The sequence below is a fragment of the Acinonyx jubatus genome, chromosome A1, assembly GCF_027475565.1.
Source record: "Acinonyx jubatus isolate Ajub_Pintada_27869175 chromosome A1, VMU_Ajub_asm_v1.0, whole genome shotgun sequence".
Classification (NCBI taxonomy): domain Eukaryota; kingdom Metazoa; phylum Chordata; class Mammalia; order Carnivora; family Felidae; genus Acinonyx; species Acinonyx jubatus.
The window spans coordinates 108175737-108202160 of NC_069380.1; the positions used below are offsets into that span (position 1 = coordinate 108175737).

A 26424-nucleotide genomic window follows, 5' to 3' on the forward strand; every position below is an offset into this window, starting at 1 on the left:
AGGGAAAATGGTTGACGATGAGCTCAGAGAGGTAATGAGGAACCAGATTTTGCTTATCCTCTTTGAGGGAAATTTTTGTTGTTGTTGTTAATATTTATTTACTTTTAGGAAAGAGAGAGGGAGACACAGTTCCAAAGCAGGCTCCAGGCTCTGAGCTGTCAGCAGAGAGCCTGACGCAGGACTCAAACTCACGAACCATGAGATCATGACCTGAGCTGAAGTTGGATGCTTAACCAACTGAGCCACCCAGGCGCCCCAAGGGAAATATTTTTATTTAAAGGCCAAAACTCATCAATACTTAATATATTAAGACCATCATCGTGAATGAAATCTCAGATGAAAATATACGTGTTTATCATTTTGCTTAGTACTGAGTCAGGTTTATTTATTATGACAGCTCAGTAAAAACTCATTATTTTTCCCCATTGCTTTGAAAGATGTTTTCACCCAACCATATCTGTATTGGTTTCTTTTACTTAAAAGCCCCTTGGAAAAGGAATGCTGTCACAAAAATAGAACTGAGTTTCTGAAAATTTTACACAAAAGAACACAGTCCTAATCTCAATACCCCATTCTTTTGGGAAACGTCTTTATTCTTATGATACTTATTTTAGCATCTTAGGTAATCATCAGAAAAGAAGGCATCAAAATCTGGACCACATCAATTAGAGGTTTTTTGTGTGCATGTGAAAATGTAAAAATAGGGTTACAATTGAATGGATACCTGTAGTTTTCCACAAAGATGTCCCCAGTCAAGTGAATGCTTGACTGTCTTTGGGCTATCGTAGCCATGTCACTGTCGAGGTACTAGGAACATACTTTAAGACCAGCTCATGGTCTATGACCACAAGATTCAGGAAGTAATGTGAGCATGGAATTACTCTGAATCTGCATACCTTCATAATTACTCAGGAAATTTTTTCATCTCAGTGGCATAACAAACTATAGGTCTTCTGTTGCCACAGATCAGTTCAGGTTGGCATTTCTTGGTCGTAGTGTAGACTTTTAAAAATTGTTAACTCATAGCAGTGTGCCAGAGCTAACTCTTGAGTTTTGGGTTTTTCCTTTAGTTTACTGTAAGACTCCATTAGAAATCAATTTAATTTATTGTACTAACTTTTAATTAAGAATTTGGAATTTTTCAGAAATAAAATTGATAGCTTTTTTTTTTAGGGTTAAATACAAATTTTGTTTCAGAGGTTCAACAAAGTTAGATGTGGAGCCAGTCTTCCTGCCACCAGAGTGGTAGTCCATTAGCTACGGTAGGTGCGATAAACTGGCTAACAGCTTTTGTACCATAATCCCATGTGGCATTTGGCTGAGTGGTCTCCTTCCTTTTTTCCATCTTTTTTTTAAACGTTTTATTTTGAAATAATTGTAGACTTAGAGAAAAATTACAAAAAATAGTACAGAAAATTCACCTCTACCCTTCACCCAGCTTTTCCTCATGTTCACAATTTATGTAACCATAAACTAGTTATCAAAACCAAGAAATTAACATTTGTGTGATGCTGTTAACTACAAACCATATTCGAATTTCAGCACTTTCCATTAATGTTGTTTTTCTGTTTCAGGATCCAACCCAGGATCCGATGTTGCATTGTTTTTATTTCTCCCTAGGCTCCTGCAGTCTTCAGCATCTCTTCATTCTTTGTTTTTCACCATCTTGATACTTTTGATCAGTATGGTCAGTTAATTTATAGAAAATCTCTGTTTGGCAAAGTGCACAGTATACAGTAGTCACCCTTATCTGCAGTTTCACTCTCTGCTGTTTCCGTTACCTGAGCTCAACTATGGTCCAGAAGCAGATGATCCTCCTGACATATATTAACAGTAGCCTCACTTGAAGTCACAAGGCCTACATCATTCTCCTCACTTCATCTCATCATATAGGCATTTTATCATCTAACATCACCACAAGAGGAGGAAGGGTATAGTACAATAAGATATGTTGAGACCACGTTCATATAACTTTTATTATAGTATTGTTATAATTGTTTTATTAATAGTGTTAATCTCTGTGCCTAATTTATTTTTTAAAAAAAGGGGTTTTTTTACAGTGTTTATTTATCTTTGAGAGAGACACAGAATCTGAAGCAGGCGCCAGGCTCTGAGCTGTCAGCACAGAGCCTGACACGGGGCTCCAAACTCCCAAACTGCGAGATCATCACCTGAGCCAAACTGACTAAGGTTAAGGTGGTTGGACACTTAACCAACTGAGCCACCCAGGCACCCCTGACTGTGCCTAATTTATAAACTCTATCATAGACTTGTCTATATAGGAAAAAACAGTATATATAAGGTTCATTTTGTATATAAGTGGGTTTGAGGCATCCATTAGGGATCTTGGAATATATCTCCTGTGGAGAAGTAGGGGGGAATATTGTAATTTTTGTGAGTAAGATCTGCCATCGGATACTAAAATGAGTGGGCAGAAATTTGAGGGGCACCTGGGTGGCTCAGTCAGTTGAGCATCCAACTTCGGCTCAGGTCATGATCTCATGGTTCATGAGTTCATGCAAGCCCTGCATCAGGCTCTCTAATGTCAGTGCAGAGCCTGCTTTGGATCCTCTGTCCCCTCTCTCTCTCTGCCCCTTCCCTGCTCACAATCTCTCTCTCAAAGATAAACAAGCATTAAAAAAAAAAACTTTTCTTAAGTTTGAGAAGAAATGAGATAATGACATAGTCCCAACATATTTCTCCTAATATAAGTTATTAATTACAAAGAGAAAAATAGTAACATTATAGCAGATAAATCTGGCTGATACCATGTTACCTAAGTGAACAAGATTAACATCTCTAGTAATAAGATGTAATGACATCATGTCCTCACTGATGAGATGCCCTGAGAAGGGTACAGTCACTTCTATGATATTCTTGCCAAAAATTTAGGACTTCCGTTTCATGATAAAAAAAACATTAGATAGCTTATTTTTAATTGTGTGTTCTCTGTTAAGGCAAAGCATAATTGATTTGAAGGAGAAGGAAATACCAGAATTAAGAAACAAACTGCAAAATGTCAACAGAGACATACAGCGCTTAAAGAATGACATAGAAGAACAGGAAACACTCTTGGGCACAATAATGCCTGAAGAAGAAAGTGCTAAAGTATGCCTGACAGATGTTACAATTATGGAAAGATTCCAGGTAAGTTTATTGTAGTTTAAGGCAGAATAAAACTTGTTTCCTGGTGTTTTAAATGTGAAATGTGAGAGTGGTAAAAAACAGTACATCATGTTCACGTATAGTTTGCATTTAGAGTTCCCTGTCCTGAACTGCAGATAGTCTGCTTAAACTTTACATTCCTGGGTTTCGATGTTTCATTCATAAATATGAGAGTTAAGAAGTAGTCCTGTTTATTTTCATTTTAGTCAGTTTGCTTTTGTCATTTAAGTTATTAAAATTCATTTCATCCTATTAAACTTTGTTAAAATTATATCTGAAATCAGTTGCAGATTTAGATTTTAAAATAATAGCAATTTTTTAAGATTTTGAATAATTATAATGTAGCAAGTTTGTTAAAGGAAATAACTGTTTTATTCTTAAGATGGAACTTAAAGATGTTGAAAGAAAAATTGCACAGCAAGCAGCTAAGCTGCAAGGACTAGACTTGGGTAGAACTGTCCAGCAAGTAAACCAGGAGAAACAAGAAAAACAACACAAGTTAGATACAGGTAATAGAGTCTGTCTTCATGTACGCATAGAGACTTGATCCCAGCTTATGCTTTTTATCATAAATTTTGTATCTGTTATGTTCTTCCAGTCCACAGTATATCCACTCTTTTCTCAAAAGAGAAGTTTCCTTGCTTTGCACAACAAATTTTAAATGATGGGAGGTTTTGAATGATAAGTGTCAGAGGAGCTCTACTGTTTCTGCCCTGTGATCCTTAGCCATGGCTGGTCAAAAGGGGTTTTGTAGCACTTCTACTACAGGGGGTGGGACCCTTGGAAACTCAGCCTGTGTGAATTCCATAGAATCCATATAAGGAAGGTTGCTGTTTGTAGTATTTTCTGTATCCTTAACATTAGTCACGGTGTGAATGTATTTTGATGCAGTTTCCAGTAAGATTGAATTGAATCGTAAGCTTATACAGGACCAGCAGGAACAGATTCAACACTTAAAGAGTACAACAAATGAACTGAAGTCAGAGAAACTTCAGATATCCACTAATTTACAACGTCGTCAGCAACTGGAGGAGCAGACTGTGGAATTATCCACTGAAGTTCAGTCCTTATTCAGAGAGATAAAGGTAAAAAGATTCATACATACATATATGTTTTTTACCTTAGTTCAAACACATGAAGTGCTCTTTATTGCTGTAGTAGCTAAAACTATGGATATTGTGAGGATCAAATGAAAATAGTATAATTCTTTGCATGGCTCCTAGGTGATGGAACTTGTACTAATAGGTAAAGATGTCTGGGAGGATTTTGGCCATAATAAGCAAGAATTGGCTGCCTGGTTAATTATTGAATTTCCTGTCATTGGAGGTGGTCAGCGCGTGGCTGGCTAACTACATACATGATTGTATGGGACATTTGTCTTACCTGCAGATTACTCTATCCATGGCAGACACTGCCTCCCACTCATAACACTTTTTCTGTTTGATTCGAGATGTAGTCTCAGAGTCCTTCCCAATGTAGTGAGCAGGCACATGGAATGGAAATCATTTGGCATTCCTTATCTAGATTAATCAAAATAACAATCTTACCTAGTTTTTTTCATAATTATAAACATTCACTGGGCACTAAATAAATTACTGAACCTGTCATTAAATGTTATAAATGTTTCTTAAGTATTTTTTTACTATAAATTATCAGAGGCTTAGAGTGTGATATAAAATAGTAATACCTTGGGGCGCCTGGGTGGCTCAGTCGGTTAAGTGTCCGACTTTGGCTCAGGTCGTGATCTCACGGCTTGTGAGTTCAAACCCCACGTTGGGCTCTGTGCTAACAGCTCAGAGCCTGGAGCCTCTTCAGATTCTGTGTCTTTCTCTCTTTGCCCCTCCGCCACTCACACTCTGTCTCTGTCTCTCAAAAATAAATAGACATTAAAAAAAAATTTTAAATAGTAATACCTTACATTTGTATAATTTTTTTTTTCTGTTTATGAAGCCCTTTGACATTAAAGAGTTCAGTGTCTTAGTAATCCTTTTGAGATATGTGGCTATAATCTCTTTTATACAAAAGAGATTGAGACTTACAGATGTCCCACGTCTTAGCCAAGTTCATGCAGCTAGTAGGAGGCAGGGTTTTCAGATAGGTTTTCAGTGTCTAAGACATTGGACTTCACACTACACCATACGTCTTCTCGTTACGAAAAAATATACCTAACACTCAAGTAATACTAAAGAATTGTCTCTACTTTTATGGGTTCATTAGATATTTCATTAGTTATCTTAAAGTGCTTGAGGCTCATGTTTTGAACATTGATTATCATGTAATTATGCTATAGAGATGTTACATGGCTGAATAATGTAGACTCCTGATTAGTAAAATAGTTTGTTACTTTCCTTCCAAAATAGGTGTGGACACACCAACATCATTATACCTGTATGTTTTTATTACCATAAAATATCTATTTAGCCTTAGCAAAGTAAGCTTAAGGACAAAACTATCTGTTATCATCATATTCCCATCTGTAAAAGAGAGGCCTGACCTGAAAAGCATTCCTCTTCTTTGGCCACTTAGAGTTGACATGTGCCCCTACAAACTCATAAAAACTTATACCTGAAGGCACATGCCCATATAACTGGGAGCACATGGCCTGGATTAGGAATCAAGTCATTGGCTGAAGTAGTATATAGCATAAGGGCTAAGAAGAAGACTCCGGAGCTAAACAAAATTTGGATACTGGATTCTTCATTTACTGGCTGTGACCTCAAATCATTGGTATGCCTGTTTACTGATCTGAAATATGGGATGGTAGGGTTTATATAGAGTGTTTGGAAGGAGCAAATGAGTTAATTTTTAAAGCCTGGTACATACAAAGTACTTTGATTAGGACTATAAAGTCTGACACCTGAAATAAGATAATGGAATATAATATAAAATTCTGTATTTTGTATTTTTAGGATGCTAAAGAGCAGTTAAGCCCTTTAGAAACAACATTGGAGAAGTTCCAGCAGGAAAAAGAAGAATTAATCAATAAAAAAAATGCAAGCAACAAAATAGCACAGGATAAAGTAAGATTTGATTTATATTTTTGTTATATACATATATTAAACTTATGTTCAGAGCATGAACATAATAGGCTCTGACATATGCACAACATATGACAGTGCATAGCCTGCTTGGGATTCTCTCTGTCCCTCTCTGCCTCTTTGTCTCTCTCTTCCCCCCTCTTTCAAAATAAATAAACTTTAAAAAACTTCTTGTTAGAGTAAGGATTAATATTAAATTATTTTGCTTCTTGATCTAAAATAGAAGTTGAGAATAGAGATTTCTTTAATCCAATCCCATAAACAGTAAGGGGAATTATCTCAGATTATAACATTTGCAGTTGATGGAAACTGGAGCACAAAGCTCCAGCTTCTAAGCCAGTGTTTCACTGTGTTCATCTATGAAGTTTTTGTTACCTTATTTCCTTGGAAATAAATCTTCTTAAATGCTCTGGTATAAATAAACATTAGTATTAAATAAATACTAAAATATTTTTTCACAGACGAATGATATCAAAGAGAAAGTTAAAAATATTCATGGTTATATGAAGGATATTGAGAATTATATTCAAGATGGGAAAGATGAGTATAAGAAGGTAATTTAAAACTTAAAATTATTTATTTACTTATAATTTTTTTTCTTGTAAAAATTCTTCAAAGAATTTTCTTTTTTGTAGCAAAAAGAAAATGAACTCAATAAAGTGATAGCTCAACTAAGTGAATGTGAGAAACACAAAGAAAATATAAATAAAGAGATGGGAATCATGAGACAAGATATTGATACACAGAAGGTAGGTCTTTTTTGTTAGTAGCTTATGATATCACTTATGCCAGTCTTTATGTTTTCATTTTTACTTTCACTTTCAGTAGATCCGTTGGATAAACATACATACAGGGAAAAGCAGTTGTAAGAACATAGTCTTTTCTTCCTTTCAATTTTATTTCTCATAAAAGACACATTTAGTAAAAGTATAAACATAAAATATTTTAAATATAAAATTTTAAACAAAATTAAACTAATTTTATAAATTAAAATTCTCCCTCCCCTCTGCCAATTCCCGGTCTCACTCCTGGATGTCATTACTGGTAACAGTTTTTTGTTCGTTCTTATAGAAGTTGCTTATTCATATCAACAGGTGGGTAGATCAATATCTGTGTGTACGTGTATGTGTGTGTGTGTGTGTGTGTGTATATATATATATATATATATACTTTTTACATATGGGATCATACCATTGATATTCTACACCTTTTTCCACTTAGCGCAATTTGGTCTTACATACCAGGTCATCTCATCCACCCACCACATTCTTTGTAATGATGATGAAATACTCCATTTTGTGTGTGTACCGTAAATTGATTACTTTTTTCTTATTGCAAGTGGTGGCAATGAATATCCTACATATATCTTTATTTTTTATTTCTTTTCTTAATGCAAGATAAAGTCACACGAAACAAGGATGGAGGTATAATAATCTTAAAAGTTACAACCAAAATATCTATATATTAAGTCATTTTTCAATTGATTCCTATTTCATTTTCCCTATTAAGGAAATTAATTTCTGCATTGTAATTAAAATCACATTGAGAAATTATCTTGTTAAAGATAATTCGTTACGTAAGCATTGTAGTTAATGTCTTTAAAAGCTGTATCATTTCTTTCTTCCTGCTGTTTTAAACAAAATTTGCTATATGAGTGCTTTAATCACCTAGCTATAAATGATGGTTAAAATCTTTTTGAAGATTAGCTCTATCACCTGTCTGCAGGGCTTCTAGCCATAGTGCCAGGTATTTCAAATATATAAATATTAGTGAAAAGTAAATCTCTACCACCTAGAGGTGCCTGACTGGCTCAGTCAGTGGGGTATGCAGTTCTTGATCTCAGGGTTGTGAATTCAAAGCCAATGTTAGTTGTAGAGATTCCTTAAAAATAATAAAGTTTTTTTTTTAAATAAAATCTTTTTAAAAAAAGTAAATCTTTGCCATCTCATAAATGCTGAATAACTATAAATATATGATGGTGTGTATAACAACGTTTAGTTAATCACTAGTTTACATAGGGATGGTCTATTTAAAATCACAGTCTAGGGGCGCCTGGGTGGCGCAGTCGGTTGAGCGTCCGACTTCAGCCAGGTCACGATCTCGCGGTCCGTGAGTTCGAGCCCTGCGTCGGTCTCTGGGCTGATGGCTCAGAGCCTGGAGCCTGTTTCCGATTCTGTGTCCCCTTCTCTCTCTGCCCCTCCCCCGTTCATGCTCTGTCTCTCTCTGTCCCAAAAATAAATAAACGTTGAAAAAAAAAAAAACTTTAAAATCACAGTCTATAAATCGTTCATGTTCCTCCATATATAAACATATGTAGAGGTCGTTAAGATTTGCCCATTTGTGACCCTTAAGTTGATGGTCTAAACTTTAGTAGATCTGACTGTATTAGTTTACTTTTGTAACCTTCCTTGTTCCAGAAATTATTTAGTAAGTTATATACATAGAGCAATGCCAAATAACATTTTAAGTTAGTGGAAAAATGAGACTCTATGGAAATATGGACAAGAAGGTAAAACCAGGAGAGTAGTAAGTATATAAATGTAGCCCGTGAAATGTGATATACTTGTTAAAGATTTTAGTAGTCACATGAAGATGGGAAGTCACAAAGTTAAGATTTACATTGTCTCAGAGCTGAAAGGAAACCAGTTCCCTGTAATCAAACCAGAGAAAAATGTCTCCCATAGGCATTTATGGCAAGGAGGACACTGTGTAGATTAATAAAAATAGGTCTTTAGCAAATGTCTTGGGCCTTTTAAATTTTTTTAATGTTTATTTACTGGGGGGGGGGCAGGAGGCAGAGAGAGAGAGGGAGACACAGAATCCGAAGCAGGCTCCAGGCTCTGAGCTGTCAGCATAGAGCCTGATGCTGGGCTGGAACTCCCAGAACTGTGAGATCATGACCTGAGCCAAAGTCAGATGCTTAACTAATTGAGCTACTCAGGTGCCCTGCTTTTTTTTTCCCCCACACAGTGTGTTTCAGCATCTTTTTTTATCTTTCCTTGATGAGGTGTTCTTTGGAAGGTGGTGTGATTAAAGCCTAAGATAAATGTTGGAGTGTTTAGAGAACTAGGGGCACCCATTAGAATCACTTGGGTTTACCACTCCCAGGATACAACCAAGAAAATTTTAAACATGTTCACATAAAAACTTGTATAAGAATATTCATAGCAGCGTTATTCACAGTAGTCAAAATATGGAAATAACCCAAATGGTCATCAACTGATGAATGGATAAATGTGGTATATCCATATGTATTAGGGTTCTCCAGAGAAACAGAACCAATAGGATATATACCTATATACAAATTTATATAAAGGAGTTTATTATAAGGAATTGGCTCACGTGATTGTAGAGTCTGAGAACTCCCAAGATGTGTAGTTGGCAAGATGGAGACCAAGGGAAGCCAATGGTATAGTTCCAGTCTGAGTTTGAAGGCCTGAGAACAAGGAGAGCCAAGGTTTCAGTTCAAGCCTAAAGGCGGGAAAAGACCACTGTTCCAGCTTAGACATTCAGGCCAGCGAAGTTACCTCTTACTTGGAGGTTTTTGTTCTTTTCAGGTCATTGTCAGTTAATGTGATGAGGCTCACCCACATTGCGGGGGCGGGGGGGACAGTCTGTTTTAGTCTCCCAATTCAAATGTTAATTTCAAGACATACTCAGAATAATGTTCCACCAACATTTCCAAACATATGTCTAAGCACCCCATGGCCCAGTCAGGTTGACACATAACATTAACCCTCACTCATGGAAAATTATTCAGCCTCGAAAAGGAATGAAATATTGATATATGCTACAACATGGATAAACCTTGAAAACAACATGCTAAGTGATCAAAGAATCCAATCACAAAAGACCACATACTGTATTATTCTTTCTATATGAAATGCAGATATCCATAGGGACAGAAAGCAAATTAGGGTTGCCAGGGGCTAGGGGAAGGAGAGAGAAGGGAATCAAGTGACTGCTAATGTGTTAGTGTATTTCCTTCAGAGGTGGTAAATGTTCTGAAATAAGATAGTAGTAATTGTGGCATAATCTTGTGAATATACTAAAACCACTGAGTTACACTTTAAAATGGTGAATTGTATGGTATATGAATTACATCTCAGTTTTCTAAAAAAAAAAAAAAATCACCTGTGTTATTAAAAATATACATGTCTGGGTTTCCATTATAGGCCAATAAATCAGAATTTCTGGGGCATGAGCAGAGGCATGTATGCTTTGTTAAAGTTCCCCAGGGGTTCTGAGTCACTGAGCTAGAGCATTGCGAGCTTCCAAGCTATCCTCTAGAATTACATGGTCTTTTTCCCAACCAGACTTGATGGGCATTGTACTGCATCTATTCAGTGTGCTATTTTATCAAAGTTGCCTAGGAGGCAGCTAATTTTTAGGTTTGCTTTAGGTATCCCACTGCATGCATTAACTGTCATCTGAGCTGGATGACTGGAGTTAATATTTAAAATTGAGCCTAACAGTACCTTATTTCATGATTAAGCTCTACTAAATTTAGTCCACAGAATAAAAAATTTGGTAGTTTAATAACCTGCCTCCCTCTTTTCTTAGATGAAAGGAACTGGAGGTGACCTGTCTTGCCCCAGGTCACAAAAGCAACAATAGAAGGAGAACTTGACCTTACGTTGTCAAATTGCTCCTATAACAGAAAAACAGTTCTGTTGTATTATAACTGCATCTGGCTTTCTTTTCTCTTTCTCCAGTAGTTTGTTTTGTAAACAATAATTGGAATTCTCAAGGACACATTTAACCCAAAAAGCTTTTCCCTATCAATTACTGAGCCGGGCACTGTGCTGGTTACATATGTTCACTCATTTAATCTTCATATCAGCTCTGTATGACAGTTGGTATTATTATCACCATCTTATAAGTAAACTGAGGCTCAGAATTTAAACTAATTTGCTCAAAGTCATCAAATATGAGAGCTTTGTAATGCTGAGATTTGAGCCTAGATGTACCTGAGTCCAAAACTTTTGCTCCTTAACCACCGTGCTGTATACTGTCTTCCAGAATGACAGTTAAGGGCAACTAGAAGCTGACCTTAAAAAAAAAAAAAAGAAAGAAAGAAATGCTTAGCTTTCTGTTACTAATAATGAAAAAGTCCAAGCATAGTCTACTATGGGAGAATTTTTGAAAGTCACAGCAGCTGCAGTGGTACATTAGGTTGCCTTGGCAACAAAAGGACATTTACAACTGTATCATTTATATGTATATTTGTATTACTGTTTGCAGGAAAACTGAAGGTGGCCTTAATGACAGTTTAAGAAAATACCTATCTCAAATTACTGAATCATAGATGGGAGACTTAAGCATGTGACAGAAGTCCTGGGCTTCCCTTCTTCTCACTCACCTCCCAGATCCTTATTCCTTAGTAATTCCTGTGCCATTACTGTTGGCAAGAAGATAACTGCCACAAGTCTGCCCCTCCCTCCCACTTCCCACACCACTGAGTTTATTTCAGTTGCAAGGATTACTGCAAGAGGGTCCTAGCTTCCTCTTTGAAAAGTCCAGACTGTGAACTTGGGATGAGTTTCCTATATGCAGGCTTTTATGAGCCAAACCTGTTTCTGCAAGATTTTTTTGTCTACATTCCAAAGAGTCACCCTTATAAGCTATTTGTTTTGGCTCTTGACAGCCTAGTCCACAATCACCAGGGTAATTACTGAAATAATTATCTTGGTGTTGCTGCTGCCGCTAAGTGACTGGGTTTCTTTTTTAAGGACAGAAGTACTCAGAACAGCCAACTTCTAAATTTTTCAATTCAGTTCAATGGCCAGGGAAAGTGTCATCACTATGTAGATACATACTATTTTTGTGAAATTTCTGACTGTCTTGTGACTATCATTTGTCAGCTTGAAAGTAAAGGTCTATCTGACATACCTAACGCTTCTTACAACCTTGGTACATGTTAGGGGACAGATACAAATAGGGGAAAAAAAGTGGGGGAGACTGATAGTATATTTCTCTCTTGTGATCTTTTACATCAGTAGTCTCTCTTGTGGGGTTCCCATGCAAGATGATCCAATGAGGCATTAAGTATAAAATACTACAACATCTAGTTATATTCTTTTATTTCATCTTTTAAATATCTGTTTTGTGTATTTATGAGCCAGCCATATTTTTCCAGGCCTCAAGATCCCTTCACAGTGGCTTATTCCCCCTCTGTTGAGTTTAACATGATTCCAAGTAAAGGCAGAATTAGTACCACCTGTCAACAGCTGTATATTGAGTCTCATGTTGGTAACTTGATTGTTTTTGTTAACCAATTTAATATTATTTAGATACAAGAAAGATGGCTACAAGATAACCTTACTTTAAGAAAAAGAAATGAGGAACTAAAAGAAGTTGAAGAAGAAAGAAAACAGCATTTGAAGGAAATGGGTCAAATGCAGGTCTTACAAATGAAAAAGTATGTTTGTAAAAGGAGCCTTTAAAGATCTTTTTATTGAAATGTAAACAATATTCAGTATATTTTTTAAAAAAGAATTTTAGCATAAGTCTACCTTGAGGCTTACAGGGAGGTGAATGGATTTTTTTTATGCAACTATATGTCAGGGCTTTACGAATTGAATTACCAAAGAAGTGATAAAGAATTTGTAGTCATACTGGAGTGATGGGCAGGATTAAAAATGCGAAGTCCCCAGATCTCCCCAGTTAGCTATTTAAAAATCTCTTTCATATATTGAAAAAATCAAACTTTATAACTGGAAGAGCTCTTCATCTTCAGTCTCATTTTTAAAGCATGAGGACATTGAGACCCAGAAAAAAAAATCCACAGGAAATTATGATGAAGGCCTGGAATGTGACCCAGATATCCTAGTTCCCAAGCCTCAGCTCTTTAACATTGCATTGTTAGCACTCCCAGTGTTGAAGTTGAAAGAGTGAAGCTTTTAGAAGATACTTAAAATCGAAACAATTTATTCTTTGCTACTGAAGAAAAGCCAGGTATTTTTATAATTTCTTCTGTGCCTGGTACATAACAGTGATGTCTATATTCATTCAGACTACTAAGTAGGTCTGATCTTTTTCCAATCTGTCTTCAACTAGCGTGCAACAGAAATATCAACAAAACATAATCAGGCCAGTTCTGTAAGAATGTCCATAAACTGGAGAACAGTGCTTAATAAGAGGTGCTTAATACATAACTGTTAAATGAGTAAGGTTTTTAAAACACGTATTCAAATCTGTATTACCTCCCAACTTATCAGAAAAGTTTGTGTATTTTACCTTTTGGGGTTATAATTATGCTTCTATTTGGGCAAGTGAGATTTTGTAGATTACAAACTTTTATTAATACCACAGAAACTAATAGTTTGAGATGAAACTGTATTTTGTCTCTGATGTACTGTGAACAAAATGATACCCTTCTTAGTAACTTCTCAGTGTTGATAATTGTGCATTCTTGGTTCACAGTCAGAATTCTGTGAATTTGTAATTTAATCACTGACAGCACTTTTTTTTAGGTTAGTGCTTAAAGTAAGGAATTTGTTCAGTGTTCAGAGTTCCTTATTCGGCGCACAGAAATCAGCTGTTTAGAAACCTGGATGCTTCAGAGATTTGGGAAGGAAGAAAATTTTCTTTAGTACTAAAGCCTTAATAAGGAGACTTATTATATATCTAAAAAGATCCAGCTTTTCCATTTCAGGCTGCTAAAAGCTAAAAATTGTCTTTAATTGTCATTTTTACCTTCTGTAGTGATCATCAGAAATTGGAAGAAAAAATAGATAATATAAAAAGAAATCACAGTTTGGCAATAGGGCGACAGAAAGGTTATGAGGAAGAAATTATGCATTTTAAGAGAGAACTTCGAGAACCTCAGTTTCGGGATGCGGAGGAAAAGTACAGGGAAATGATGATTGTCATGAGAACAACAGAGCTTGTGAACAAGGATCTGGACATTTATTATAAGACCCTTGACCAGTAAGTAATGGACTGGGGATTTGGTTTCCACGGCAGTATCGGCTAGCATGTTTTAGTCATATTTTCCCTTTTTCTACTTTTTTATATATAGTTGATACATACCAAAGAATGGAAATAAATATGTGTACACACACACACACATGCATGCTTAAGTTACAAAGTTAAGTTTTAAAGCATTAAAATCTTAAAGACTACTCCTGATACCACCCTCCACACCCATTCCAAGAACTCTTGCATTACTACTAGGTGGGATCCACTTAGTAGCTCCTCATCTCAACCTTCTGTCCTCTTCGCTCCCCAGAACCACTGACATAGATTTTTGCTTTCTCTGCTTCAAAATAATAATAATAATAATAATAATAATTTTATCATATGTACTTTGGGTTTTTTTTTTAGCTTTTAAAAAAAATACCATATTCTGTGTCCTCTTCAAGGATTTGCCTTTTTTATCTGGTTTTTATATACTCAGGTTGTTTATAGCTATAGTTCATTCATTCATTTTCTCTGATGTACAAAATTGTCATGGAAGTACACCATGCTGTATCCATTTTCCTAGAGATGGACATACTGTGCTATTTTTAGGTCTTTACTGATAGAACCTTTGCTGCTAGGAGCATTCTTGTGATGTCTTCTGGAGCAAAAGTATGAGATTGTCTCGGGCATACGTAGGAGTAAAATTGTTGGCACTAAATTTTACAAAATAATGTTAAATTTGTCTTCCAAGGACTTTAAACTGCACTGCTAGCAGAATGTAAAGGTTTTCTCTGATGCATCATCTGACACTGATTTTGTCAGTTTATTAGTTTTAGTGAATCTGATGGGTTTACAATGGTAAATCATTTTGGTCTTCATTTGCAGTCCCCTGATTTCTGATGATCTACCTTCCTTCCTTCCCTTCTTTCTCTTCCTTCCTTTTGTTCCTTCCTTCTCTTCCTTTTTTCTTTCTTTCTTTCTTTCTTTCTTTCTTTCTTTCTTTCTTTCTTTCTTTCTATTCAAGTTAGTTAACAACATACAGTGTATCTTGGCTTCAGGAGTAGAACCCATTGATTCATTTCTTATATATGACACCCAGTGCTCATCCAAAAAAGTGCCCTCCTTTGTGCCCATCATCCATTTAACCCCACCCACCTACCTCCCCTCCAGCAGCCCTCAGCTTGTTCTCTCTAGCATCTTTCCACGTTTAATCTTTTTTTTCCTGTTTGAAATGCTTGTGTCTTTCACCTATTTGTAATGTCTTAATGAGAGTGGTAGTGATCTGCATATGTTCTTTATCTCTTCTGCATTTCATTTTTTTTTAGTTATATGTATTATAAATATCTTCTCAAACTTTTTATGTTCATCTTTACACCTTCTTACAGTGTCTTTTAATGAACAGGTTTGATTTTAAGTTAGTTGAATTCACAGATCTTTTTTAAAATTTTATTTATTTTTAATGTTTATTTTTGAGAGAGAGCGCGCGAGAGCGCGAACAGGGAAGGAGCAGAGAGAGGGAGACAGAGGACCCGAAGTGGACTGTTTAATGAAAGTGGAGAGCCCACCAAGGGACTTGAACTTACAAACTGTGAGATCATGACTGAGCTGAAGTTGGATGCTCAACAGACTGAGCCACCCAGCCACCCCACAAATTTTTTTATTATTTTTTAAAATGTTTATTTTTGAGAGAGAGAGAGAAAAACAGAGCACAAGCAAGGGAGGAGCAGAGAGAGCAGGAGACACATAATTAGAAGCAGGCTCCAGGCTCCAAACTGTCAGCACAGAGCCCGATGCAGGACTCAAACCCACAAACTGTGAGATCATGACCTGAGCTGAAGTCGAATGCTTAACCGACTGAGCCACCCAGGTGCCCCACAAATCTTTTCTAATTAGTTCTTTTTGTGTCTTAAGAAATCCTACCCTACTACTATATTTTCTTCTAAAAGTTTTAGTTTTTGCTATTTACATGTAAGTATTTAATTCTAAGTTGATTTTATCTAAGTGAGAGGTGGGAATCTAGTTTCATTTTTCCCTTGATAACCAGCCATTTTGGCTCTGTTTATTCAGTAGTCAATCCTTTTCTCAATGATTTAAAGTGTCATCTCTGTTATATATCAGAATTCCCTACGTGCGTGAGTCTGTCCTGGGTTTTCTGTTCTCTGTCGCTGGTTACTTTGTCTTTTTGCCATTACAGAGACCGACTTAATTCCTACTATTCAACAAATAGCAGAATTTTGTTTTTTATTCAGTCTGACCATCTTTGGTTTTTTTTCATTGTCATTTTAATTCATTTTGGATGATAACTTATAGAGTTGTATTTAGTTCTCCCCCCCCTCCCCCCCAACTTACCTGCCTTTGGTGGGATTGATTTATTTTTGTTTATTCATTTTTCCCTTCTCTGGATTGTAAATGATATAGTCTCCTTTACTTATTTGGGTATTTACCTATAAATTTTTAATATGTGTATTTGACTTAAAATCAAGTGCTGTTGATTTTCAAAGAGGTCCTGAAGCAGCATTATCAGCCTCACCTTGGAACTCATTAGAAGTACAAATTCTCAGCCCCCAGCTCCAGAGCTCTAGACCTGTTGGATTGGATGTGTTGGGGGGACAAGGCCAAGCAGGTGGTATTTAAAATTTTTTTTTTCAATTTTTTTATTTTTACTTTTGAGACAGACAGAGCATGAGCAGGGGAGGGACAGAGAGAGGGGGAGACACACAATCTGAAGTAGGCTCCAGGCTCTGAGCTGTCAGCACAGAGCCCGACACGGGGCTTGAACTCACGAGTGTGAGATCATGACCTGAGCCGAAGTCGGACACTCAACCGACTGAGCCACCCAGGCACCCCAAGCAGGTGGTATTTTAACAAAACTTCTAGGTAATTCTTATGAACATCAAAGTTTAAAAACCATGGCTTTAATGTGAATTGCTTTATCTTCTTCCTGAATATGGATGATCTTCTCTGCAGTGTTTTTGTTGTCTAGTATTTTCTTAGTGTTTCTCTATCCTTTCAAAGTAGTGATAATTACTGCTGTGGTGGTGGTTCACACTTAGTGTTTGAAATTTTTTTGTTTTATTTTTGAGAGACAGCGAGCCGGGAAAGGCTGAGAGAGAGGAGACACAGAATCTGAAGCAGGGTCAGGGTCTGAGCTGTCAGCACATAACCCTTTGCAGGGCTTGAACTCACGAACTGTGAGATCATGACCTGAGCCAAAGTCAAACACTTAACTGACTGAGCCACCCAGGTGCCCCCCTCAGTGCTTATTTGGATAAACCCTCATGTTTACCAGTTTTTAAAAAATCCTGCTCTGCTTTTTTAGGTTCCATTTCCCTCCCCCCCCCCCACCCCTGAAGTACCACCCTTACTGATTTTTTCAGTGTAGGATTGTTGGTAGTGAATTCTCTTTCAGCCACTGAAAGTCTTTGCTCTCAATCTTGATATATTAGCTGGGCAGAGAGTTCTAGATTGAGAGGTGTGTTTTTTTGTTTTCCTGCCACTTTGAAAATATTACATTTTATCCTGGCCTCTATGGTTGCTGTTGAGAAATCAATCTAATTATTCCTTTGGAGGTAATATGCCTTTGTTCTCTAGTTTTGTTCTCTTAAGGTTTTTATTTGTCTCCATCATTCTGCATTTTTCTTTCAGTCTGTTCAAGTACTGTATAGATCTGAAGATTGATAGCTTTCATCACTTTTGGAAAGTTCTCATGTATTATCTCCTCAAATACTATCCTTTCTTCATTTCTCTCTATTCCCCCCTTTAGACAGAAATAGACTTTCTCATCCTTACCTACAGAGATTTATATATACTGGTAATAAACTGGCCCGCTTCCTCATAAATATTTTCCAGGTCACAAATTAGCTGCTATTTGTGCTACCTATTAACATAGACATAGAGTCAGTTTTGGTTTTGATCTGCTAGGAGTTCCAGAGATAACACTAACCTCGGTCCAGTTTTTATGTTAATTTCTCAATTTGGGAGTTATTGAACTACACTGGTAGTAAAATACTGAACCTTAAACCCATCCTGCTATGACTCTTGATTTTGGCTCAGGTCATGATCTCATGGTAGTGGGATGGAGCCCTGCATTGGGCTCCACACTGAGGGTGGAGCCTGCTTGGGATTCTCTCTCCATCTTCCTCTGCCTCTCTCTCTCAAAAAGAAAAAGAGAGTCTCAGCCTTTAAGCTGGGAATCACTTCTAACTTTGTGCCTCACTTGGGCCTGTGTCTCATCTTCTGGTTGATAGTACCCAATCCTAAGGTTATGAAAATAATAATAAAGTTTAGCTGCAGTATCAGATGATTATTCTGGTTTTCATTTTCTTCTTTGTCTCCATCACATAAGGATTTCCCTTTATTTCTTATGAACTCAACTATGAATATAAACTACTTATTGTTAAAAATTTGATCTTGTTTCTAGGCATTTGTAGCAGAAGTATCAGTTACCTCAGATTTTGTTGTTTTCTGAAAAGGAAAATATCTTCCTCAGTGGTAAGAGAACTATACAGAAGGATCTCTTCTAAGTTTTCTTCTGGTCAGAAAGTACATAGTCAGCAGACCGGCCTCAGCAGTGGCATTCAGATTACAGGACTCAGGAAGGCAGGAAGACCTTGCTTTTAGTATGAGGATATTTTAGTTAATGATGAAAATAAAGGTGGCCCCAGAATCACCTAGCCATAACCTGGGATGATACAAGTTTGGGGAAGCTCATAATATTTTAAGACAAGTTAGATCCTTTTACTGTGAAAACTGGGAATCAGCCAATTCTGTTGGTCATTTTTTTTTAATTCATTTTTTAGAAATGAATACTACTAAGACTTTTGTTGAATGAAGTTAGAGTTCCAAAAACTCTTAGTGGGGCTATTGGTTATTCTAGGGATACATCTTTTGTTCTCTTTCATCGTGAGTGAATAGGTTAACATTACACAGCTTCCTGGGTCCAGAAAGGCTCATGGAAATGTATGCATGCACCAAGCGGGAACTCTTGTTTTTTAACCTTTGTGAATCTTGAAAACTCCCCTAGTTTTATTTTATTTTTTTTTTAAGTTTTTAAATTTATTTTTGAGAGAGAGAGGGAGAGAGAGAACAAGTGGGGGAGGAGCAGAGAGAGAGGGAGACACAGAATCCAAAGCAGGCTCCAGGCTCTGAGCTGTCAGCACAGAGCCCCACACGGGGCTCAAACTCACAAACCCTTGAGATCATCACATGACCTGAGCCAAAGTTGGACACTTAACCCACTGAACCACCCCGGTGCCCCAGAAACTCCCCTAGTTTTTAGACCCAGTAATTTAAAGTGTTGAAATTTAAGATTTTTTTTTCCAGTTTATTCATTTTTGTTTTTGTTTTTAATGGTTTTTATTTGGGAGAGTGTCAGCAGAGGAGGGGCAGAGAGAGAGTGAGAGGTATGATCCAAAGCAGGCTCTGTGCTGACAGCAGAGATCCTGATATGGGGCTCAAACTCCCAAACTGTGAGGTCATGACCTGAGCCAAAATCAAACACTTAATTGAGCCACCCTGGCACCCCAAAATGCTAGGTTTTGAAACAAGAACTCTAGCAAGACATTAAAAATCCTTGCCCAGCAGACTGTATGTACACACATTGTCTTCTCCCCCCTCCCCCTTTTGCCTTTCAGATTCTTTTTAGTCTTTTCAGCTACCTCCTATATTTATGCCTTTAGGAAGCTTTTTACTTTTTTAGTTCTTAAGCAACAGATGCTGCAGATGCCCAGTAAACTTGTCAAACATTTTCTAAGCACTAAGAAATAGGAGACTTGCTCCTAGTAAGGCAAGTTTATTTCAAGAGACAAGAATCCTAAGAGATTTTTATCATTAAAAACCTCTTTTATAGAGTAGGGTAACTTAAATTGGTTGTCTTGAAAAAATAAAAATCTTACAAAGCGGAAAATGTTTTTGTAAAAGTTGGCAAATTCTTCCTTTTTAAAGCCTAAAAAATTTGTAATAGATGGTTAAAAGTATTTTCTATGGATACTACTTTAATTCATATTCTGACGTTTGACATTTAGCAAATTATTTAAGTGTCCTGGGGTTCAGTTTCCTTATCTATAAAATGGATATTTTTTTTTACCTCAGTTATAATAGTATAGAGTCAGAGTTATAAGGAAAACTAAGAGGCCATTTAAGGCAGCTTTCTTTGTCATCTTCCATTCTTTAATATAAATTATTTTTTTTAATGATTTTAAGGTTTTAAAGTTTATTTTGAGGGAAGAGAGAGAGCGAGCACAAGTACATGCACTAGGGGGAAAGGGTGGAGAGGAGAGAAAGAATCCCAAACATATGCAGGGTTTAGTCCCACAACTGTGAGACCATGAACTGACCCAAAATCAAGAGTCAGACACTCACCCAGCTAAGCCACCCAGATGCCTCTATATAAATTCTTATACTGTCTATTCTTTACTGGTACTGTGGAACTTTAAGAACATGCAGGTTTCTCTTTCTATTTAAACATTCTTTGAGACCAAATTTTTCAAGGGTGGGAGCTAAACAGAAGGGACGTTTAATGTTAATTGAATACTGTTAGCCTTAATCTACCTGTAAAGATCAAGTATTTATCAAGGTTGAGAAGAGAGTCCAAGATTACCCAAAATTAACTTCAGTGATAGGTGTAATTCAGGGGCTCCTTGAGGTCTTTCTAAGGCAACAGAATGTGGCATTTAAGCTGGGGCCTGACTCACGACAGGGAACAACATACGCAAAAAGCTGAGATGCAAGCCTTCCAGGTGGAGAGAATATCTGATGTATAGGCCCCAAGACTAGTTTGAACAGGAGGAGTTCAAGGACTAGGAAGAAGGCAAGCATAGTTAGAATATAGTGAGCAGGGGAATGAGGTCAGAGATAGATGGTTCCCAGACTATGGTGCCCTTGCATTTATTCTCTGTATGATAGGTAGTCCCTGGTGGGTTTGAAGTAGGGAAGTAATATAATCTGATCCATAGTTTGAAGATATTATACTGGCTGCTATTTGCAGAATGTATTGTAGGGGGACAAGAATAGAAATGAGACTAGTGGAGGAGACTGTTCTATTAATCCAAGAGATGGTGGTGGCCTAGACTAGGGAGGTAGGAGTGAAAATGGAGAGAAGCAGATCGACTCAAGATTTGTTTTGGAAATGGAGTTGACTGCCTTGCTTCTGAATTGAATGCAAGGGAGGAAAAGGAAAGAAAAAAATCAAGAGATTGCTCCTACATAATTTTACTTAAGCAAAAGGTGGAATAAACTGATTCCTTGAAATGGGCAGGATTTGGAAAGGAAAATCGAGAGGCTTTTTAGACACTTTTTTTTTTTTAAGTTTATTCATTTATTTTAAAAGAAAGAGCAAGCGGGGGAGGGGCAGAGAAAAAGGAAAGGGAGAATCCCACGCAGGCTCCACACTGTCAGCATAGAGCCGGAGGGACCTGATTCCACAAATGAGATCATGACCTGAGCGAAAATCAAGAGTCAGATACTTAACTGAGAATGAGGTTCCTATAGGCACATCAAGGAGTTGGATGTATAGAGTCTAGACTTGAGGAGTAAGGTATAAATTTGGGAATCATCAGCGTATATGTAGCATCTAAAGCCACACAGATTACATGAGAGAACTATAGATAGATAGAGAAGGGAAGGGTCCCAAGACTCCTAATGTTTACAAATCAAATGAAGTAGTAGCTCATGAAGTAGAAAAATTTTTAAAGATACGGTATCCTCGGTGACTCGGTTGAGCATCCAACTCTTGATTTCAGCTCAGGTCATGATCCCAAGGTCCTAAGATTGAGCCCTGCTTTGGGCTCTGCGCTGGGCATGGAGCCTGCTTAAAATTCTCTCTCTCCCTCTCTTTCTGCCCCTTTCCCCTACTCGTGTTCGTTCTTTCTAAAATAAAATAAAAAATAAAAGGCATGGTATCTTAAAAACCAAGTAAAGAAAGTATTTCAAAAATCTAGTGTTATTGAGAGATCAGATGAGATGAGCACTCACAGGTGACCCCTCATTTTGACAAATGGCGGTGTTAATGATTTTGAGGAGCAATCTTAGTGGCATGGTTTGAACTGAAGCTTTGGAGTTGGATGAGGAGAGAGTGGGGTTAAGAAGTAGAGACAGAGGGGCGCCTGGGTGGCTCAGTCGGTTTAGCGTCCGACTTCGGCTCAGGTCACGATCTCGCGGTCCGTGAGTTCGAGCCCCGCCTCAGGCTCTGGGCTGATGGCTCAGAGCCTGGAGCCTGCTTCCGATTCTGTGTCTCCCTCTCTCTCTGCCCCTTCCCCGTTCATGCTCTGTCTCTCTCTGCCTCAAAAATAAACGTTAAAAAAAAAAAAATTAAAAAAAAAAAAAAGTAGAGACAGTGAGTATAGATAATTCTTACAAAACGTTCTTTGAAGGGGGGCCGGAAAGTGGGGTGATAGGTAGAGGCGACTGAGGGGCCAAATTAGGTAGGCTGGTCTTTTAAATTTTACTTGCATGTATTCTACCGCAAGGTAACTCTGTCTAATTACACTGACTTCCAGACTTAGGGTTTCATATATGTTAACTGAATAGAAAACTAGACCTAGGACCCATCAAGCAATCCCTGCATACCCTAAGAGGCATTGGCAGCAGGAAGAACAGGAATTCCCTAAATTAAGGCACATGTTTATTCAAAAATCCCTGTTAGTATTTTCTTGTTGAGCTCTGGGGAAGACGGGAATAACATACCCTATGCCTCCTGCAAACTGCTAATGGTCCAGTAGTGGAGGCCATGGTAGGTGCTCCACAGTCTGTATTTGACCTTGGCCTTGAATAATGAACAAAGGGCACTTTAGTAGAGAAAAGTGCCTCAGTGCCACAGCCATCACACAGAACAGTGTGAGGGGGCTTGATGGGGCCAGTCAGGAGGAGCTTGTGGGGGCGGGGAGGTGCAGAGGTGCTTTCCAGCAATTTAGGCTTGCCTAAGGAACAAAGCCAGGCTGTTTACTGAGTTCTGTTATCTGGTAATCAGTTGGATTCTTCTAAATGAGAAGAAAACTGGTACAGATTTCCCCCAAATTGAGTCTCTGTGGGCTTGTGCTTGCAAACAGTGGCCTTCTTAAAGTTTATACTGTGAGCCTTAAATTTGCCTTCTCACCTAGAAAGGTCCAAAATTTCCCTCATTGTTTCACCTCTTAGAATGAAGCATGCAATCCGTGTATTGTTGCATTCGACTGTCTATTTAAGGTAACACAGGAAATTAGCAGTGCATTTTCAAGAAAAGCCGATTACCATCTGTTATTAGTAATCATCTAAAAACATCACTGATTATAAGCATTGCCAGTGGTCAGAGACACTTCTACTAGATGAGAAGGGGGAAAACTACATCATTTAGAATATATTATCCCTTACCCCTTTAAAAGAAGATATCAATTAAAATTAAATGATTTTTGGAATGTATCACTTAAAAGTGCAGTAATCTATCCTATGCCCCAAACTTTCCACTGTCGTTTTTCCCCAAATGTAGAATGTTGCATATTAAGTCACACTTCTAAAACTCAATGAAAACGTGTAGCTTTTATAGTTTTGCAGCCAAGGCAGCCAACTATGTGAGTCTGTTTAGAGCCTGGCTCCCTGTACTCAAGGAGAGCTTACAAGAGGGCTTGATCCAGTGCTCGCCTCATGGCCACCATTCTCGTCCTCACTGTGAGCACTGTGCAATTTCACACCAGTAGTCTCTCTAGCATCAAGCAGGTAGATTACAAAACCAAAAGATAGCTGGTAGTATTTCTCACTCACTGCAGTTTTTTTTTTTTTTAACTAAATGTTTATCTTTCAGTGTGGTTGAACCACTGCCTGAATTTTAAAAGCTGATATTTAGGAGTCTGGCTAAAGGCAATTAGTTCAGTAGTTTTAAGGGTTTTAGGATTTAATTTAATAGTCTTTAAGGGTTTCATTTAGAAAAAAGAAGTCATTTTTCTTTTAAACTTTACAACTTCAGTTTGGTAAATGACAGATTTTGAGTTTTGCTAAGTAGTGAAAATCACTGTTAGTTCAGAACATGATACTCAGTAGAACGTGACACCCATGATATCATTCCTTTCTACAAGAGCACTTCCGCTGACCTAAATGTAGGAAGACAGGAAGTTCTGACAGTGATAAGTACTAGGGCAGTAGGGAAGAGTATCCAGTGTAACCATCAATAGCAATGGGCCTAGCCAGTTATTTTAGCAATTTATATATTTCAAAATCTGGTACAATTTTAAATACAAGGATGAGGATAATGTTGGAAAATGGGTTTTGAAGGTATAATCTTTTTACTGCTTTTTTCTAATCTAAGTTGGTTAATTTTCATGAAGTTAGTAGTTTTTACCATACTCCTGAACTGATTTTTTTCTATTAGTAAGGCATGTATGTATTTGGCCCTCTTAGTTAATGTTTTATTCAGTGAAATAGCCGAGACCGGGGGGGATATCCAGTTCCCTCTGCCATTTTATGCACACTTCAGGTTTTGAGCATCACTTCACATTTTGCAGAATGGTAGTTTTTCTTTTTTGGTATCTTTCACTCTGGTTATGGTTTAAATAATGAAAGAAGTAAGAACTAGAAAGGTCTTTTCCTGACAGGTGAAGTTTTCGTCTGTTGGTGATATTTTTCCAACCCCTCAGATACCTGTTCTCGAATGTCTGCTTTTCAGGTGTTCTAGTGCTAATTCAGGTTCAGGTGCTTTTCAGGTGTTCTCTGCTAATAGCTGAGTCCTGAAATGATTTAAAAAGTGGCGTCAGAGCAGCAGTAAGTGGACTCCCTTAGTGTTCTGGGGAGGCCTAATAACTTCACTTGTGACTTCAAACTGGAACCCACATAGACTTAGGAGGACAGTAACTCAGATGCTTACAGAAGCTTCTTATTAAAGGTCCAAGAGCAAGAGGCAAGTGTGGGAGAGTTGAACAACTTACAACCGAAAGGAGGATTACCTAATTAGTGGGGCAGAAGCCATGGTGCAAAAAGGTGCCAGAGGACCATATAGACCACCTGGCATTTAAAAGATGCGCCTGTGTGAAGAAGGAAGAGGGACATGGATGGAAACAGCCCACATGCTATGTTGGCACAGATATCTTTGTCTCTCTATCTGTCTGTCTGTCTGTCTTTTTTCAAATAGACTATTTTAGAGCAGTTTTAGGTCCACAGCAAAACTGAACAGAAAGTACTGAGATTTGTCATATACAAACCATCATTCTCCCGCCGTTCTCACGCCACAACTATAGCCTCCCCCGCTGTCACCATTCCTCACCAGAGTGGTATTACACTGACACATCATAATCAGTCAAAATGTGTAGTTTACATTAGGATTCATTCTTAGTGTTGTACATTCTATGAGTTTGGACATAGATCTGCCACTACAGTATCATGCTGCGTAGTTTCACTGTCACATGTCTTTTTGTCTTCCTGGCCTCATAGTGCCCCCTTTCAAATAGAAATAGGTTAAACCTTTGTCATTTGTGAGCATCACATTTTAAGACTTTTATAGATCATCAGAATATAAATACCACTAAAGCCATAATTTGTCCTCATAAAATGCAACTGATTATTACTGAAAATTTTAAGGAAATCTCTTACATGTTTAGGAGTATTTAAATATAAGATTAAATAATTTATAAACAAGTCTTTCTTGGAGCATCTGGGTGGCTCATTTAAGCATCTCTTAATTTAGGCTCAGGTCAAGATCTCACAGTTTGTGAGATCTGAGCTCTGGCGCAAGTTCTGTGCTTTTACGTGGAGTCAGCTGGGGATTCTCTCTTTCTCTCTTTATTTGCCCTTCTCCCATTTGCATGCAGGCGCTCTCTCTCATACATTTTTAAAAAATAAAGTATGTTTCACAAGACATACTAATTCACAAGAGTGAGTATAAATGTAACTGAGTGATGTCCACATTCCAGGCACATGGTGAGACTGATGTAACTACTCAGATGACCATTTACCTACAACAGTTTCCGGCCCGTGAAATATGTATCTTTGCCTAAGCAGAATAATAGTTTCCTATAGGTCATGGATTTTCAAGATCATTCTTAAATGTTCATTACCTATAAAGTCCAGAGGCTACACGGCATGTGAGGTTAATCTTTGGGTTTGTGTCTGTCATCTTCCACAGGGTCCTGCCCTGTCTCAGAACTGCTTTTCTTCCACAGTCCATGCCTACCTACTCAGTCAGACCCTCCCTAACTCTTACCTGTATTACTGTGGTAGCTTCCACCCTTTATTCCTTCCTACTCCTGTTGTATTTCTACCAGGTTTATTTTTCTAAAGGTAGTGGTCCCTGTTTGCTTCTAATTTTAGGAAAGACTTTCCACATCTGGTCTTTCCCATTTCATGTCTTACTACCCAC

General features: G+C 37.5%; 1 protein-coding gene across 2 annotated transcripts in view; it reads left to right on the forward strand.

Annotated features, from left to right (window-relative positions):
- The window catches only part of RAD50 (RAD50 double strand break repair protein), an 87865-nt gene that overhangs the window by 48706 nt on the left and 12735 nt on the right, over positions 1-26424 (forward strand). For both annotated transcript variants that reach the window (XM_015067392.3, XM_027076728.2), the window contains 8 exons: positions 2958-3147; positions 3548-3674; positions 4057-4250; positions 6075-6185; positions 6665-6757; positions 6839-6952; positions 12497-12624; positions 13911-14135. In XM_015067392.3, the coding sequence (XP_014922878.3) occupies positions 2958-3147; positions 3548-3674; positions 4057-4250; positions 6075-6185; positions 6665-6757; positions 6839-6952; positions 12497-12624; positions 13911-14135 (1182 nt within the window). The remainder of the gene's footprint in view (positions 1-2957; positions 3148-3547; positions 3675-4056; positions 4251-6074; positions 6186-6664; positions 6758-6838; positions 6953-12496; positions 12625-13910; positions 14136-26424) is intronic.